We start from the raw sequence: 13481 nt of genomic DNA, 5'->3' as shown, positions 1-13481 counted from the left end.
CTGCCTCCTAAAATGACTGTTTGAAAAATCCCCCTTCCAGCTCCTAATATATTTATTTAATCGGGAGAGCCGTGCCGAGCCGGTGGGCATGCTGACGAGCCGCTCGGGTGGTTAATCAGTCAGGTTTAATTGAGGCTGGCCCTGGGTACAGTTTGCGCTTCCGCGGTGCCTATTGTCCAAGGACAGCAAAGTGCTTTCCAAGCATTAAATCTTATCGCAGGCTGCGAGGCAGGTAAGGATATACCGGGATTATTGCATGCGCCGCTGAAACGCCGCCAGCTCCGGCTGGGAACACATCAGCTATTTACCAGTGAGTGGCAAAGCGATGCAGCATTTTAGGACCGAGCGGGAAATAGAATCTGGTATCGAACTGGAACAGCGGCAGTAGTTTTAAAGTGGGAAATAAATTACCGGGGGTGGTCGGGACACCGAGTTAATGGCTGGAAAGGGCAGGAAAGGGCCGGTGCTTTCGGTGGGATCCGTCCTGCCGCCGTGAAGCAGGACACGGTGCCTTTGGGGAGCGGGAGCCGCACAAAGCGCCCTGCTGTGCTTCGGGGGCGGCGGGTGGGGGACGCTGGTGCCGGGCGCGGAGGGGACAGCGAGTGCGGGGGCTGCTGCGGGGATCCCCGCGTGGGGCCGGTCACGAACCCCCTCGGGGGGTGGCTTTGTAAATCCCCCCGTCCCTCCCCCGTGGGGTCCCTCGGCTGCGCTCCGCGCCGGGCTGGCGGCGGGCGGGCGGGCGGGCGGGGGGTGGCAGCGGCTCGTTCCTCCCCCCGGGCCCCCCCGGGCGGGCAGGTCGCGGCGGGGGGGCCGGGGAGGAGCCGGGCCGGGGGCGCCGGGGCCGGGAGGCGGCCGGCAGCCGCCCTTCCTCCGCGCCGCCGGCGGGACCCAAACTTTCGCACCGAACTTTTATCCTGGCTTTATTTTTGTTGCTGTTCGTGGATATTTTGTTGCCGCTGGGAGCTTTTTTTGTTGTTGTTGTTGCCGTTGTTTTATTATAATTTTTTTTTTTTCCCTTTCCTTTCTCGCTGCCTTCCCCCGGCGGGAGGAGGCGGGCGGAGGGGTGGGGGGGGAGCGCTCCGCAAACCCGCCCCCCGAGCCTGCGTGTCCGGCGGAGCCGCGGGATGAGCCGGGGGCGGCGATGAGCGCGGCGGGGCCGGGGGCGGCGGCGGGGCCGGGGGCAGCGGCGGCGCCGCTCTCCCGCAAGCAGCGGCTGATGGCCGCGCTGGCGGCCGGCGAGGCGGCGGCGGCGGCGGGGGGGGGCGGCCCCGGGGCCCCGCAACCCCCGGCGCCCCCGCTCTGCTGCTTCATCTGCGGCGGCGGCATCAGCCGCGGCAAAGAGCTCAAGCTTCAAGTGCGACCCCCCCGCGACCACCGGCCCTTCTTCCCCTTCCTGCAGCACCAGGAGCCGGCGCCCGGCGCCCGCGCCGTCTCGGCGGAGGGCTGCGCCCTGGTCTGCGCTGTCTGCCGCTGCTTCCTGGGCGAGCAGTGGGACTCCTTCGAGCGCAGCCGCACGCCGGTGGAGAAGCGCATGTACTGGCTCAAGCGGCCCCATCAGTGCGAGGCGGCGGCGGCGGCGGCGGCGGCGGGGGGAGCCGGGCTGCGGCGGGGGGCCACGGGCTGGGACCCCGCCGCGCCGCCGCGCCGCGCCGCCGGCCACCCGGAGGAGGAGGAGGAAGAGGAGGAGGAAGAGGAGGAGGAGGAAGGGCCGGCAGCCGGCTCCGAGCTCTCCGAGCTCTCCGACGCCGAGCCCCTCTCGGACCCCGAGGGGGCGGGCGGCGCGGCTCGGGCCCCCCCGGCGGCGGGGAGCGAGCGGGGGCCCCCCTGCTGCTCCTCGGACAGCGAGATCAACATCACCAGCGAGGAGGAGGAGGACGACGAGGAAGGCAGCGAGCGGCCCGCTTGGGCACCGGGCACCGCCTGCTACATCTGCGGCAGCCCCTTGGCACCCGGCGCCCAGCACCGCGTCCACGTGCAGAAGCAGGAGAAAACCTCGCCGGGACCTTTCTTCCCGTTCCTGTGGCTGCACAGCCCCCCGCCGGGCGCCCAGCCGCTGTCTCCCACCGGCAGCACCCTGGTGTGTCCCTGCTGCTTCGCCTCCCTCATGCAGCAGTGGCAGAGCTTCGAGCTGGCCAACGTGCCCGTGCTGCAGCGGCTCTACGTGGTGCCCCTCAGCGCCGGGGCCATGCCCGCCAAGGGCCGCCGAGGGATGAAGGAGGACGGGACGGGCATCCCGCCGGTGCCCGAGGCTTGCTACCTCTGCGGGGAGGAGTGCGGCAAGGAGGCGAGGCCGGTGGCTGCCAAAATCACCAACGGCAACGCGAAGAGCACCATGCACTTCCCCTTCCTCAGCCTGCTGCCCTGCCCGCCCGGCGCCAAGGGGCTGAACAAGCACTGGGAGGTCAGCAGCTGCCGCAAGTGCTTCGGGGTGCTGCAGGACCTGTGGGCCATGTACAGGGCCTGTCACAACGAGGAGCTCATCTCCTCGGTGCAGAGCTTCCTGGGGCGGTACCACCAGGTCTTCTCCGCCGGTGACCTCGCCGGTCACCCCGCTGTCATCAAGCCTGGTCCCACCTCTGTCTGCTACATCTGTGGGGCCGAGTTGGGAGCTGGTAAAGAGTTCCAGCTCAACGTCAACCCACCGGGGCGATTTGGGGAGAAGGAGCCCTTTTTCCCCTTCTTGACGGTCTATCCACCCGCCCCGCGGGCCAGACCGGCTGACTCTACCGGGCTGGTGGCCACCTGCATCCTGTGCTACCACGACCTGCTGGGACAGTGGCTGCAGCACGAGGGCAGGAACTCCCACCACCCCAGCAGCGCCTGGTCCCGGCAGTACAAAGTGGAGACCTTCGTCTGCTTCTTCTGCCGGCAGGAGAAGAAGCGATGCCTTGGATTAAAAGCGGTTCAGGTGGCCAGGCTTCCCGTCTTCCTCTACACCCTGCGCGTGGCCAACAGCCTGCTGGTGGACGATGGGAAGCAGCTGACCATCGGCGCTTGCGCCGAGTGCGGGGCCGTGGTCCTGGCTGGCAAGAGCATGACCCCGCCAGAGCTGCTGGCAGTGGCACCCCCGGCTCTCCTCCCCAAGGTAAGGCAGTTGGCCCAGAGCCCATCCCTCCTTTCCCAGCACTTCCCACCTCTGGAATCCAGGAGGAGTTGGAGCAGTGACATAGATGGATGCTCTTCTTTTGGGTCTGGTTCCTGGGGGCGAATGCTAATGGATGGGGTGCCTTTAGCAATGAAATTTTGGAGCTGTCAAGCTGTGAAAGAACAGATAAAAACCCTTCCAGGAGGTGGGAAGAGCCAAGATCTGTCCCGTTCCAGAAGTGTCTGTGTTATTGGCAGCTTCGCACGAGGGAGGTGGGAGCCAGGACAGAGGAAATCCCAGTCCCGTCCCGCTTGCCATCAAGGGTGCTCAGAGATGCCAGCGGGGCGGGAGGGCTGCCTGGCCTGCCCTCCACGGGAGCATCCTTGGGAAGCTGGAAGGAGCTCATGGCCTCTGTAGGAAACTTCCCAACTTATCCCTACTTTTACAAGGCACCCTAATCAAGGGATTTCCCTTGGAGAAACCCCAGTTCTTCCCACAGCTGGGGGGCTGATGAGTGGCCACAGGGCTGGGTGCCCCGCACCCGTGCTGCTCTGGCTGTCCTGCAGTGAGGGCCCCCAGGCAGCGTCCCCCTGGGCCCCCCTGAAGGGTGTCACTGGTGTCATCGCCCAGCTGCTGCCAGTTTCCCCAGTTGTTCCTTTCTATGCGTCCCCCTGGGGCTACACAGGTTGCTTTGGGGGCATCAACTCGAAAGCACATGGCAGAGCAAAAGTTTATTCCTCCCAAGCTTGTCTTTCTCGTGGGATGGGGAAATAACAGCTTTCACCCCCAAATTTCCAGCCTGTGGGAGCTCTCCAGAGCCACCGCTCTGTATCAGAAAACCAGGCCCCAGGCTGGGCTCTGTCAAATGCCAACATCCCAAATCCCTGAGGTCATTTTCAAGGCCTTTCGGCTCCATCTGTAGCCAGAACCCTGTGGCTCTCTGAGGCACTGGCATTTTCTTTAGAAATGTAAACCAGCCCTTCCAAGACAGCGCTCCTTTTCTCTCCCGTCGCTCGCCCTTGGCTGCTTACAAATATAATTTCCCACTCAGCTGTGCTGGCTCCTGAACTGGGTGGGGGGACACTGCTTGGAAAGCCACCAGACAGGAGCTGCATTCACCTGGAGGGTGCCAGGATGGCACCGGAGGTTGGGTTGGCACTGGTGCTGGGAATCCTCTGGAAGCCGTTGCTTTTGGGGGTTTCCCCTGGCGTCTGTCAGCCTGAGCTGGATGGTCCTGACATAACTTCGGGTCATTTGTGCATGCAGGTGGTTCATTTTCATGGTTGCTGGGTGGGTTGTGATGCCCACGTGGTCACGGGTCTGGTGGCATCTGCGAGGTGCTGGTGGCCATGGAGGGCTCAGGAGGCAGGCAAATGGTGCTGATCCAGGAGTGATTTTGGGGCGCTGCCCCAGCAGAGCCCAGGTGGGTGCAGCTGATGGGAGGGGGATCATCTGTGTGTCCCCAGGTGGTTTCCCAGGCCTCTGCCCCCTTGGTGTCCCCAGGCCACCTCAAGGGGACAATACGGACAGCAGTTCTGCTCCAGCATGGATGGGTGCTCTGGGTGCTTCCCGTGGGGTTCCTCAGTGACTCCCCCAGATCCCAGCCATTTCTCAAGCACGCCACTCCTCGTCCCTGCTGGCCCCAATCCCAAACTCCCAGGAGCACACAGAGTGTGTCCCGGGGAAGGGACGTTGTTGAGTTCCTCCTCTTTTTCCCGGGTTTGCTAATGAGCAAATTAGGGGCTGCTGCAAGGGGCTGAGTGGCAGGAGGCACAGCAGAGCTGCCTGGGGACAGCGTGGCGGGGCTCTGCCGTGTCCTGGTGGGGACTCTGGCTGGCCAGAAGGTCCTGGTGTATTTTCCCTCCCTGTCTCCACATGCTTTCCAGCAGGCTGAGACCTCACAGATGTCAAGGTTATTTAAAACACGGCTTAATGCTTGGGTAGGGCACTTGGTTAATTTAGCTGTACCCTTGTTCAGCCACGCTTGCTGGTGTAAGTCACCCCAGATGAGCCTTTCACTCTTGTGTGACACCCAGATTCCCGTTCCAATGGGACCAGGCCGGAAGGAATGAGCCTGAGCAGTTAAAATCGTCTCCCCAGTTCTCCTTGCAGCTCTGCAACTTTCTTTCTGGGCTGCACTTGCTTTTTCACACCCCATGCACACAGAGCTGTGGCTTGCTGCTGTCCTGCCTGTGTATTTGTGGACACAAATGGCTCAAAGCTTGAGGTCAGTGCCCCAAAAGCCACCAGACATGCCCACATCTCCCTCTTTTAGCAGGGCAGCAAGAGCAGGATGGGGTTAAGGCCCTCTCTGTAACAGAGTGGAGGTGCTGATGAGGGACCCCCCGCATCTGAGGCTGGTCTGGAGGGAGGAGCCAGCGATATTTTGGGTGGGTGGTGGCTCTGCTGCTGGTTTAGTGGTGGGGAGCAGTGGAACCAGTGATGCTCTGTGGAGTGTGTGGTGGGGCCTGAGGTTCTCCTTGCTGCAGGAGGATCTCCTGGAGGTGAGCTCTGCAGAACCCTGCTGTGGTTGGTATGTGTGGGGCGGGTTTGGGTCCTCCCCTCCGAGAAGAAATGGCAATGCTGGGTGTGGAAAGGGCACCCGGCATGGGCATCCTTTGGTTTGTCACCCTCGGTCCCCAGATGTGCGCTGTGAGAAGGGATTTTCTTTCCAGCTGTGCCCCTTGCAAGGGGAAGCTGTGCAGATCTTTGCCCTTACTGGTGCAGGGCCCTGAGTTTGGGGCATCTGGGTGGGATATCTCCTCCTGCTGATCTGGATAAACTGCCTGTGCATCCCACTGGGATGTGCACTCACCCCAGGAGGAGCCGGTTCCTTGAGCAGCCGCTGTTGGGAGCAATGGCTTTGAATAAACCATAAAAGGCCCAGATTTTGTTGCTTCTCAGAGGTGACAGTGACCTGTGTCCCTGGCTGTGCCTTCTGAAGTCACCCCCAAGCCCTCCAGCCCTCTCCCTAGGGGTGAAGTGCTGCGTTCCCAGCTCAAGGGCTGCTTGTCCTCAGCATGCCTGGCACTCTCAATGTCCTGTGTTCCTCAGGAAAAGCTTTCCCTGTCTTCCAGTTCTTCCCATCTTTGCCTTCCACTCTCTCTCTGCAGTTATGTAAAAGTGACTCCTCTTGAGGTTTTCTGGGTTTTTTTCCCCTTAAATACAACTTCTTGGAAATACTTTCAGGTGTCTGGAAAGCTCTCAAATCCCACCATAACTCAAGCACAGCTGTTCAGGACAACCAAGTGATCAGGCCCAGCCCACATGGGTTCATGAATGGCAGGTCCTTGTCCCCTGATGTCCTGTGACAAGGTGACCCACTCCGTGGGTGAGGGAAGGCTCTGGACGTTGTCTACGTGGACTTTAGGAAATGCTTTGGCAGCGTTTCCCACAGCATTCTCCTGGAGAAACTGGCTGCTCATGGCTGGGATGGGTTCCTCGGGTAAAAATCTGTTGGGATGCTGGGCCCAGAGAGTGGCGGTGAATGGAGACACATCCCATTGGTGGCTGGTCACCAGTGCTGTCCCCAGGGCTCAGTGTTGGGGCAGCAGGGCTGGGGAAGGCTCTGGAGCCCCAGGAGAGGCTGAGGGAGCTGGGAAAGGGGCTCAGGCTGGAGCAAAGGAGGCTCAGGGGGGACCTTGTGGCTCTGCACAAGTCCCTGACAGGAGGGGGCAGCCGGGGGGGTCGGGCTCTGCTCGCAGGGAACAGGGACAGGAGGAGAGGGAACGGCCTCAGCCTGGGCCAGGGCAGGCTCAGGGTGGATATTAAGGAAAATTTCTCTGCTGAAAGGGTCATCAAATCCTGGCACAGCTGCCCTGGGCAGTGGGGGAGTCACCATTCCTGGAGGGATTTTACAGATGTGTAGGTGTGGCACTTGGGGACATGGTCAGTGGTGGCCTTGGCAGTGCTGGGGGAACGGTTGGACCCGATGATCTTGGAGGGCTTTTCCAACCTAAACGAGTCTGTGGCTCTGTGTTCAGTTTCCTTTGGTGCTGTGTGGTGCCCTGGAGGTGTTGCCATCCTGCTCCTGGGAGCAGCTGGATTCCACTGCCTCTCCCAGCCTTGTCCTCGGGCTGGTTTCTGGGAATCACGTGGTGTTTTCCATGCCCCATTCCCGCTTTTCAGAGCACACCTGGGGCTGGTTGTGTGGGGCTGTGCCTGACAGGGCACAGGCAGTCTCCAGGGGTTGAGTTCACTGTATTTACTAATTGCCAGCAGTGCTGTTGGCTCAGCTGGGGATTTGGCCCCCGCTGCAGGTTCCGAGCTCCAAAGGTCATGGCTGCATTTCCAAATCACCGCGTCGAGCTGACAGCTGTTGGTGGGCACTTTCCTTTTGGCTTTCGAAAAGGGCTTTGGGCAAAAATCAAAGAGTTCTTGTGTTCTCCACTAAACATTGTCCCACTGATGCTGAGTGGCAGCCAAAGCTCCTGGATGCCAGAAAAGCAAACCCAGAAGGCAGGGAGTGATGCCTGAGCCCTCCTCCTGCATTGCACCAGGCCAAATTATGGGATATATGGGTGCACTGCAGCATGAGAATTCAGAGACCTGTGTAGGAAGAGCCCCAGGCACCTCTGCCTTCTTCGCATCTTTTACAGATTTTGAAGGAAATCAAAAACCTTCTGGCCACTGGCAGTGTTTTGGGTGGTGGTGCTTTTTTGGCCAAGCTGGTGGCACCTCTGTGTGTCCCCAGGTGTCACGTGTGGAGTCCAGGGGGGTGGCACAGGCTGCGTTTGGCTTCTCCTCATCCCTTGAACAAGGAGCGGAGCTGGTCTTACGTGTCTCAATCTTTTGGCTTCCAGCTCAGGTCGGTTTTGGTGGTTCTACCTGTGCTTGTGCCAATTTCTGTCACCACGAATTCCAGCAGCTTCAGAGCAAAATCAGGCCAGTTTAAGCCAACTTCATTGAGATAAACCTGTTTAGTTTGCAGCATGGGAAGGTGTTTTTAGTGGGGCCTACGCTGTCTTTCAGCAAAGCAGCTGCTGCAGCCAGCCCCGACCCGAGCTGGCATTTTCGGATGAGGTCTCAGTCCCAGCACGGAGGTGGCAATATAATCATGATATGACTTCATGTCTCGGGGCACGGCCTCCCTCAGGATCGTGTTCCCAGATGGCAAACAAAGAAAGAACACGGGGAAAATGTGCTGTGTGCTTTTTCCTGCCGCTGAGCCCAGGGGTGCTTTGCTCTGTGGGAACTCGCACCTGGCTGTCCCTCCTCCTCCTCCTCCTCACCCGCCACTTACCTCGTGTCAGAGTCACCCCCTGGTGTGGTGGCTTGTCCCCCTGGGGTTTCCAGCCGAGGGTGTGTGTCCTTCAGCCACGCTGGGGGAGCAGCACAGGGGTCTTTGCTGTGGCCAGGCTGACCTTGCTGGAGCAGCTGTCCGAAATTCCAGGGCTCCTGCGCCGCTGCCAGCGCCGTGTCCTGCAGACCTCGTGCTGACTCCACAGCTCACCAGCTGGCTGCTATATATTTATTTTTTACCCTGCCCTCCCTGCTCTTTGCTTTCTCCCTGCCTTTCCCAAAAGCAGCAGCGCTGCAGGACTGGCAGCTCGAGCAGGCACCTGCCAAAAACGCTGGTCTGACACTGTGCTGCACCCCCCAAAATACCCCCTGTGGGCCCCCTGGGGAGAGGGACCGGCTCTGCTCTCACCCCATGCAGTGAAAATGCTTTTGCAACCGCCAGAGCATCCGCAGCAGCCTCTGGAGTCGCAGCCAAGTCGGGAGATGGGGTAAAGGGGCGGCCGGACGGCTCTGGCTGCTGCGGCCGGACAGATGTTTTGTCCAGACACTTGGCCTTTCTCAGCCATCCGGGAAGCCCGGTCGCAGAGGGCAGCCTGGGATGCTCTTTGGCTGCTTCCCAGCGAGGAGGGACTTCCCTGCACAGCAGCATGGGTGCCTGGTTTTCCGAGCACATCAGGAATGGCAGGGGTTGGCTTTTCACTCCCCAAGTTACCAGCTGGGTCCTGTCCTGACACCCTCGTCACTGTCCTTGAGTGGCAAGGAGCTGTCTCCATCTCCTGAGCAGGGTTTGGCGACCCATGATGTTTTGGGGCACAGGGCACAGCTGGTTTACCAGGAGCCTGTTTACATCTCTCTGGCTGCAGTAGGTGCCCTGGATCTGTTACAACACTGGTTTTTGGGGTGAGGAGGGCTCTGTTTGCTCCCTGATGGCTCCTTTGCTTGGAGATGGTCCTGTGCTGCTGGACAGCATCTGCCCAGATGTTCCTCCCCGCAGCAAAAGGCCTGTGCCACATGCTGCCATCCTGGCCTGGAAGGGATGGCATGGAAACATCCCTCTGGTGCCTCAGGGGGACACTGCCCTCCTTGGGGGCAAATCCAGGCAGGTGGTGAGGCAGGAGCATCCCTGGGAGCTGGGGCAGGAGCCCGGCTGGCAGTGGCAGCCTCCCAGCTGAGCCGGCCTCTCTTCCGCAGGGAGCAGCTGGCGGCGGGAGCCTTTCCAGCGGCACGATTCCCCCGGGCCCCGTCCCAGGGCTGGGACAGCCCCGGGTCCCCCCATGGCCAAGGCGGGTGGCAGCGGGGCCTCGAGCGTGCCTTGGCTCCTCGGTGCCGCGCAGCGACGCGTGCCAGCCGCGCTTTGGGGGCCGCTCCTGTGCCAGAGGCATCGCTCCCGGCCATCCCAGCCTGCTTGCCCTCCCTAGGTCGTGGGGAGGGTGCCGGAGCCCCGGTGCCAGCCCAGGCTGCTGCGGGCAGGTCGTGGTTTGCTCCCAGTGCTGGGCGAGCAGCTGCTGTGGCCTCTCCGCGGCACATGCGAGCCGAGCTGTGCCATGGCTGGATAAACAGCCTTGTGCAGCTGCTCCGGCTGCTGTGTGACTCCTTTTCCCTGCTGGATCTTCGGCAGCAGGGCAGGGATGAAGAGGATGGCTCCAGGGGGAGTTTTGGCTGGGCTGGGAGAAGGGGGACGTTACCTGGGTGTGCTTGGCGGCCTGGCGTGGGTATGACGCTGCTCCTCCCTCTTTAGTTTCCTTCTTTTCCTCCTCCCTTCCACATTAGCATGAGTGCTGCTGGGCTTTAGGAGCTCTCAGGAGGCTGAAGTCATCTGTTTACCCACGGAGCTGGCATGCTTGGAGAAGCAGCTCTCCCGGCTTTCCCTCTCCAACCTGCTGGGGAGGTGCCTGTGCTGAGCGTGCTGTGACCTGCACCAGGGCAGGGTGAGCCCTGTGGCTGCCCCGGGCTGCCTCACATCCCATCGCATTCCATCACATCCCATCGCATCCCGAAATGGGGCTGGGGTGTCTGTGCTGTCGTGGTGCAGGTGTAGGAGCTCCATCCATCCGGAGAACTTCCAAGACACTGTGTTTTGGTGGCCGTATCCAAGCACTGGTGCTGGCTGGGCCATTCCTGGTGGCACAGGGACCTGCTGCAGGATTTACCGAGGGTTATTCCATAACCCCTGGCACACAAACTCAGGAAATCGTCTGCCCCGGTGCTGCCTCTTCCCGCTGGCTTCCGGCAGAGCCGGCCACGGCATCGCCTGCCCCGGTACCCTGGGAGAGCCAGGTCTTGGCAGGGGTGAGCAGCTGGGTTTTGGGGCTGGTTTTGACCAGGAATGCATGGGGAAAGTCCTGGCACCTCCCATGAGGGATGTGGAGAGGGCAGGAGGGCTTGCAGGGGCTGCTTTGCTCTCCCCCAGCTCCTCCCAGTGAATTTTTGTCTTCTGCTTTAGAGCTGAAGCAAGGCTGGGAGCCAGCTGGGATGAGAGGGAAGGTCCTGATGTGAGAGGGGTGGTGGCCACCCCACAGCCAGGAGCAACCCCCCCTTGGTTTGGGATGGACAGCTGCCTTCCCTGGCCAAAGGGCAGGAGCCTGGACTGCTCCCAGGCTTCCAGCCCCTCTGTGACCCCCTGGAGGCTGTGTCCTGGCGTGCTGTCACCCAGTGTGTCCCCAGCACCTGCTGTTTTGGGACTGGGGATTCCTGTTGTGGGGGCATCATCCCTGTGGGATGTGCATCCCATGGCACAGCCCAGGCTCTGCCGCAGCTCCGTGCAGGGGAGTTCTCCCAGCTGACCCTCCAAAATGGTTTTAATTGTCCTCCCCAGCCTTGCCTCCCTTGGAAACAGGGAGTGGGTCATCTGATGGATCCAAGGGGCCACCAGCAGCCACCTCTGTCCCTGGGGACACCAGGGAGGGACTTTGGAGCCAGGAACATTTTGGTGACAGCCGAGACATTGGGCTCTCGCTCAGTGTTTTGCAGGCACGTCGGGACAGACAGACCCGGGAGGGAGGGAGGGACACACAGACAGCTGAGGGTGTGGGGCACACAGCAAATTGCCACGGTCACCTTCCAGCTGCTTCCAGCATGTTTCTGGAGAGGGGCTGTGAAGCTTTTCTTCGAGTGATGATCAGGTGCTGATGATTCCAGTTATTGTGCTGGCCAGGGATAAATGTGTGGGTATGTATAGGGATGGATGGATGGAAGTCTCCTGCTCCCCTCCTTGTCCTCACTGCTAAACCAGCCGCATTTTCTCCTCCCTGTCGCTCCTCCTGGCTCTCGGAGCAGGCAGCAGGAGTTATCCTGGAGTGAAAACACGGCGAGGACAAGGCCCTTCAGTTTTCCTGGGAGGCAGCGGTGCCAAGGTCAACCTGGCGTGGGGACAGGGCTGGGTTGTCACTGCTGGCCCTGGTGGGCACCCCGGGGGTGTCCGGGCTGTTCCCGGTGCGGGGCTCCCCGGGAATGGGGGGAGCAGCTCTGCTGCCTGCAGACAGAGTCCAGATGCTCTGGCTGCGGCGTCTCTGGAGGGGGAGATGAATTCGCTCCTGCCGTCTTCTGTTTTCAGTCCAGAACATCTGCACAGTAACTGGGAAATCTGGGCTTTCTCCTGCTTCTCAGCCAGGTCCTGTCAGCCCTTTCCTCTTCCAAAAAGGGGTTTGGTGTTGTTTTTTTCTCTCTCCCCTTCCCGCTGTTGCTTGTGCTGTGTAACCTGCTCCCTGCTGTGCATCCTGTCAGGGCTCTGCTTGGGTTTGACTCTGTGAGGAGCATTTGGAGGGACCTCCCCATCTCAGCCACTGCCTGAGCTCAGGGATGTGGATCCCCGGGAGCAGATTTTCCTCTGGGGCTGTTCCCCTGGGGCACTGGGATCACCCAAGCTGCTGTATTCCTCATTCCAGTGATTTTTCCCCTTGCTGATCTCCCCGTTCTCATGCTGATCACGCTGATCCTGCATCCCGGAGCCCGGGTGCTGCATGCTGTGTGCTTGGGGCTGGACAACCCCTCCCAAAAGCTGGCACTGGGAAGCATTTGAGGCTGCAGCAGGGTGGGGGCCACCCTGCTCCCTGCTCCCTGTTCTTTCCAGCAGTGAGTGGCTTGGCCAGGCTGGCCCTGGGCTGGCCAGGACAGCTCTTGGCTTGGCAGTGTCCCACACGGGTGAGGTTTGTTCCGTGGCCGCTGGCTCGGGCTCCTGGCAGGGCTCTGGTGGGTGCTGGGCACCTCCTTTTCCTTGCTGCTGCTTCCACCATACCCTGGGGACCCTAAGGAAGTGTCATCCCAGTAACTGAAGCCCTGGAGGAGGAACAAATCCGTGTCCTGTGCTCTCACCCTGACCTTCCCCACCGGAGCTGCTGGGGCCCGAACCCGCCTCCATCCTTTATCCATCCCTGCTCTTTCTCCTTCATTTGCGAAGATTTCCTCCCTCTTTGCTCATCTCTTAGTCCTTTTGCTGTGTTTCCCCAGCCCTTGCTGCCCTAGTTCTGGCTGCACTGGCCCCGTGCCCGGTGCCCTCTGCTCAGAGCGGAAGGAAGGGCTCCGGGGAAGGACAGCAAAGTCTGGATGATGCCAGCAGGGGTTTGTCCTTGGCTTGGACAAGGGACTGACCCCCTCAGAGGGGCTTTGGGGCCATGGATATCACGGGTGCTGTTCCCCGGACCAGCAGGGGTCTTGCAGGATGCAAAGAGACAGTGGAGGAGGGGATGCCCCCTCTTTTGGCACTTTGGGGACCTTGGGACAAAATGCAAGTGGTGCTGCCTCCCCCTGGGTTCCCTGCTTCCAGAGGAGTGGGGAGAACCCTCAGGATGAGATGATTTGGGGTGCACTTGAGAGCCAGCAGGCTGCCTGGGGGGGTGGCTGAGCAGGGTGGCTGCCAGCTGGGTACCTGGAGGTGACGTATGCCCGGTGCCCCCGTCCTGGGGACGGCCACACAGCACTGGCCTCACAGCTGCTGTTTCTGGCCAGTCCGTGGCCTCTGCACCGCAGTCACCACCGCCGGGGCCGGCAGCTGCTGCCCTTTCCCTTCCCATTCCCTCAGACCCGTGGGATAGATGGAGACAGGATGAGGAATCCCCCCAGCGTGGGCAGCAACGGAGCAGCTCAATCCCTCCTGGGATCTTCCCTCCAGCCCCGTTTTCCTCCCGTTTAAACGCGGGATGCGGCTCTGTTTGGTGGG

General features: G+C 61.2%; 1 protein-coding gene across 4 annotated transcripts in view; it reads left to right on the top strand.

The window, feature by feature from the left end:
* Positions 1-1141: 1141 nt before the first annotated feature.
* The window catches only part of GSE1 (Gse1 coiled-coil protein), a gene marked incomplete at its 5' end in the record, with an annotated part of 99771 nt that continues 87431 nt past the window's right edge, over positions 1142-13481 (top strand). For 3 of the 4 annotated variants that reach the window (XM_082290285.1, XM_082290283.1, XM_082290284.1), the window contains one exon: positions 1965-3085. In XM_082290285.1, the coding sequence (XP_082146411.1) occupies positions 2105-3085 (981 nt within the window). Of the gene's footprint in view, positions 3086-13481 lie in introns of all 4 variants that reach the window. The other variant, XM_082290282.1, reaches the window with a different exon arrangement.

Source organism: Coloeus monedula (assembly GCF_965178545.1).
Source record: "Coloeus monedula genome assembly, chromosome: 13".
Lineage (NCBI taxonomy): Eukaryota > Metazoa > Chordata > Aves > Passeriformes > Corvidae > Coloeus > Coloeus monedula.
This window is presented reverse-complemented; position numbering and strand designations above follow the sequence as displayed.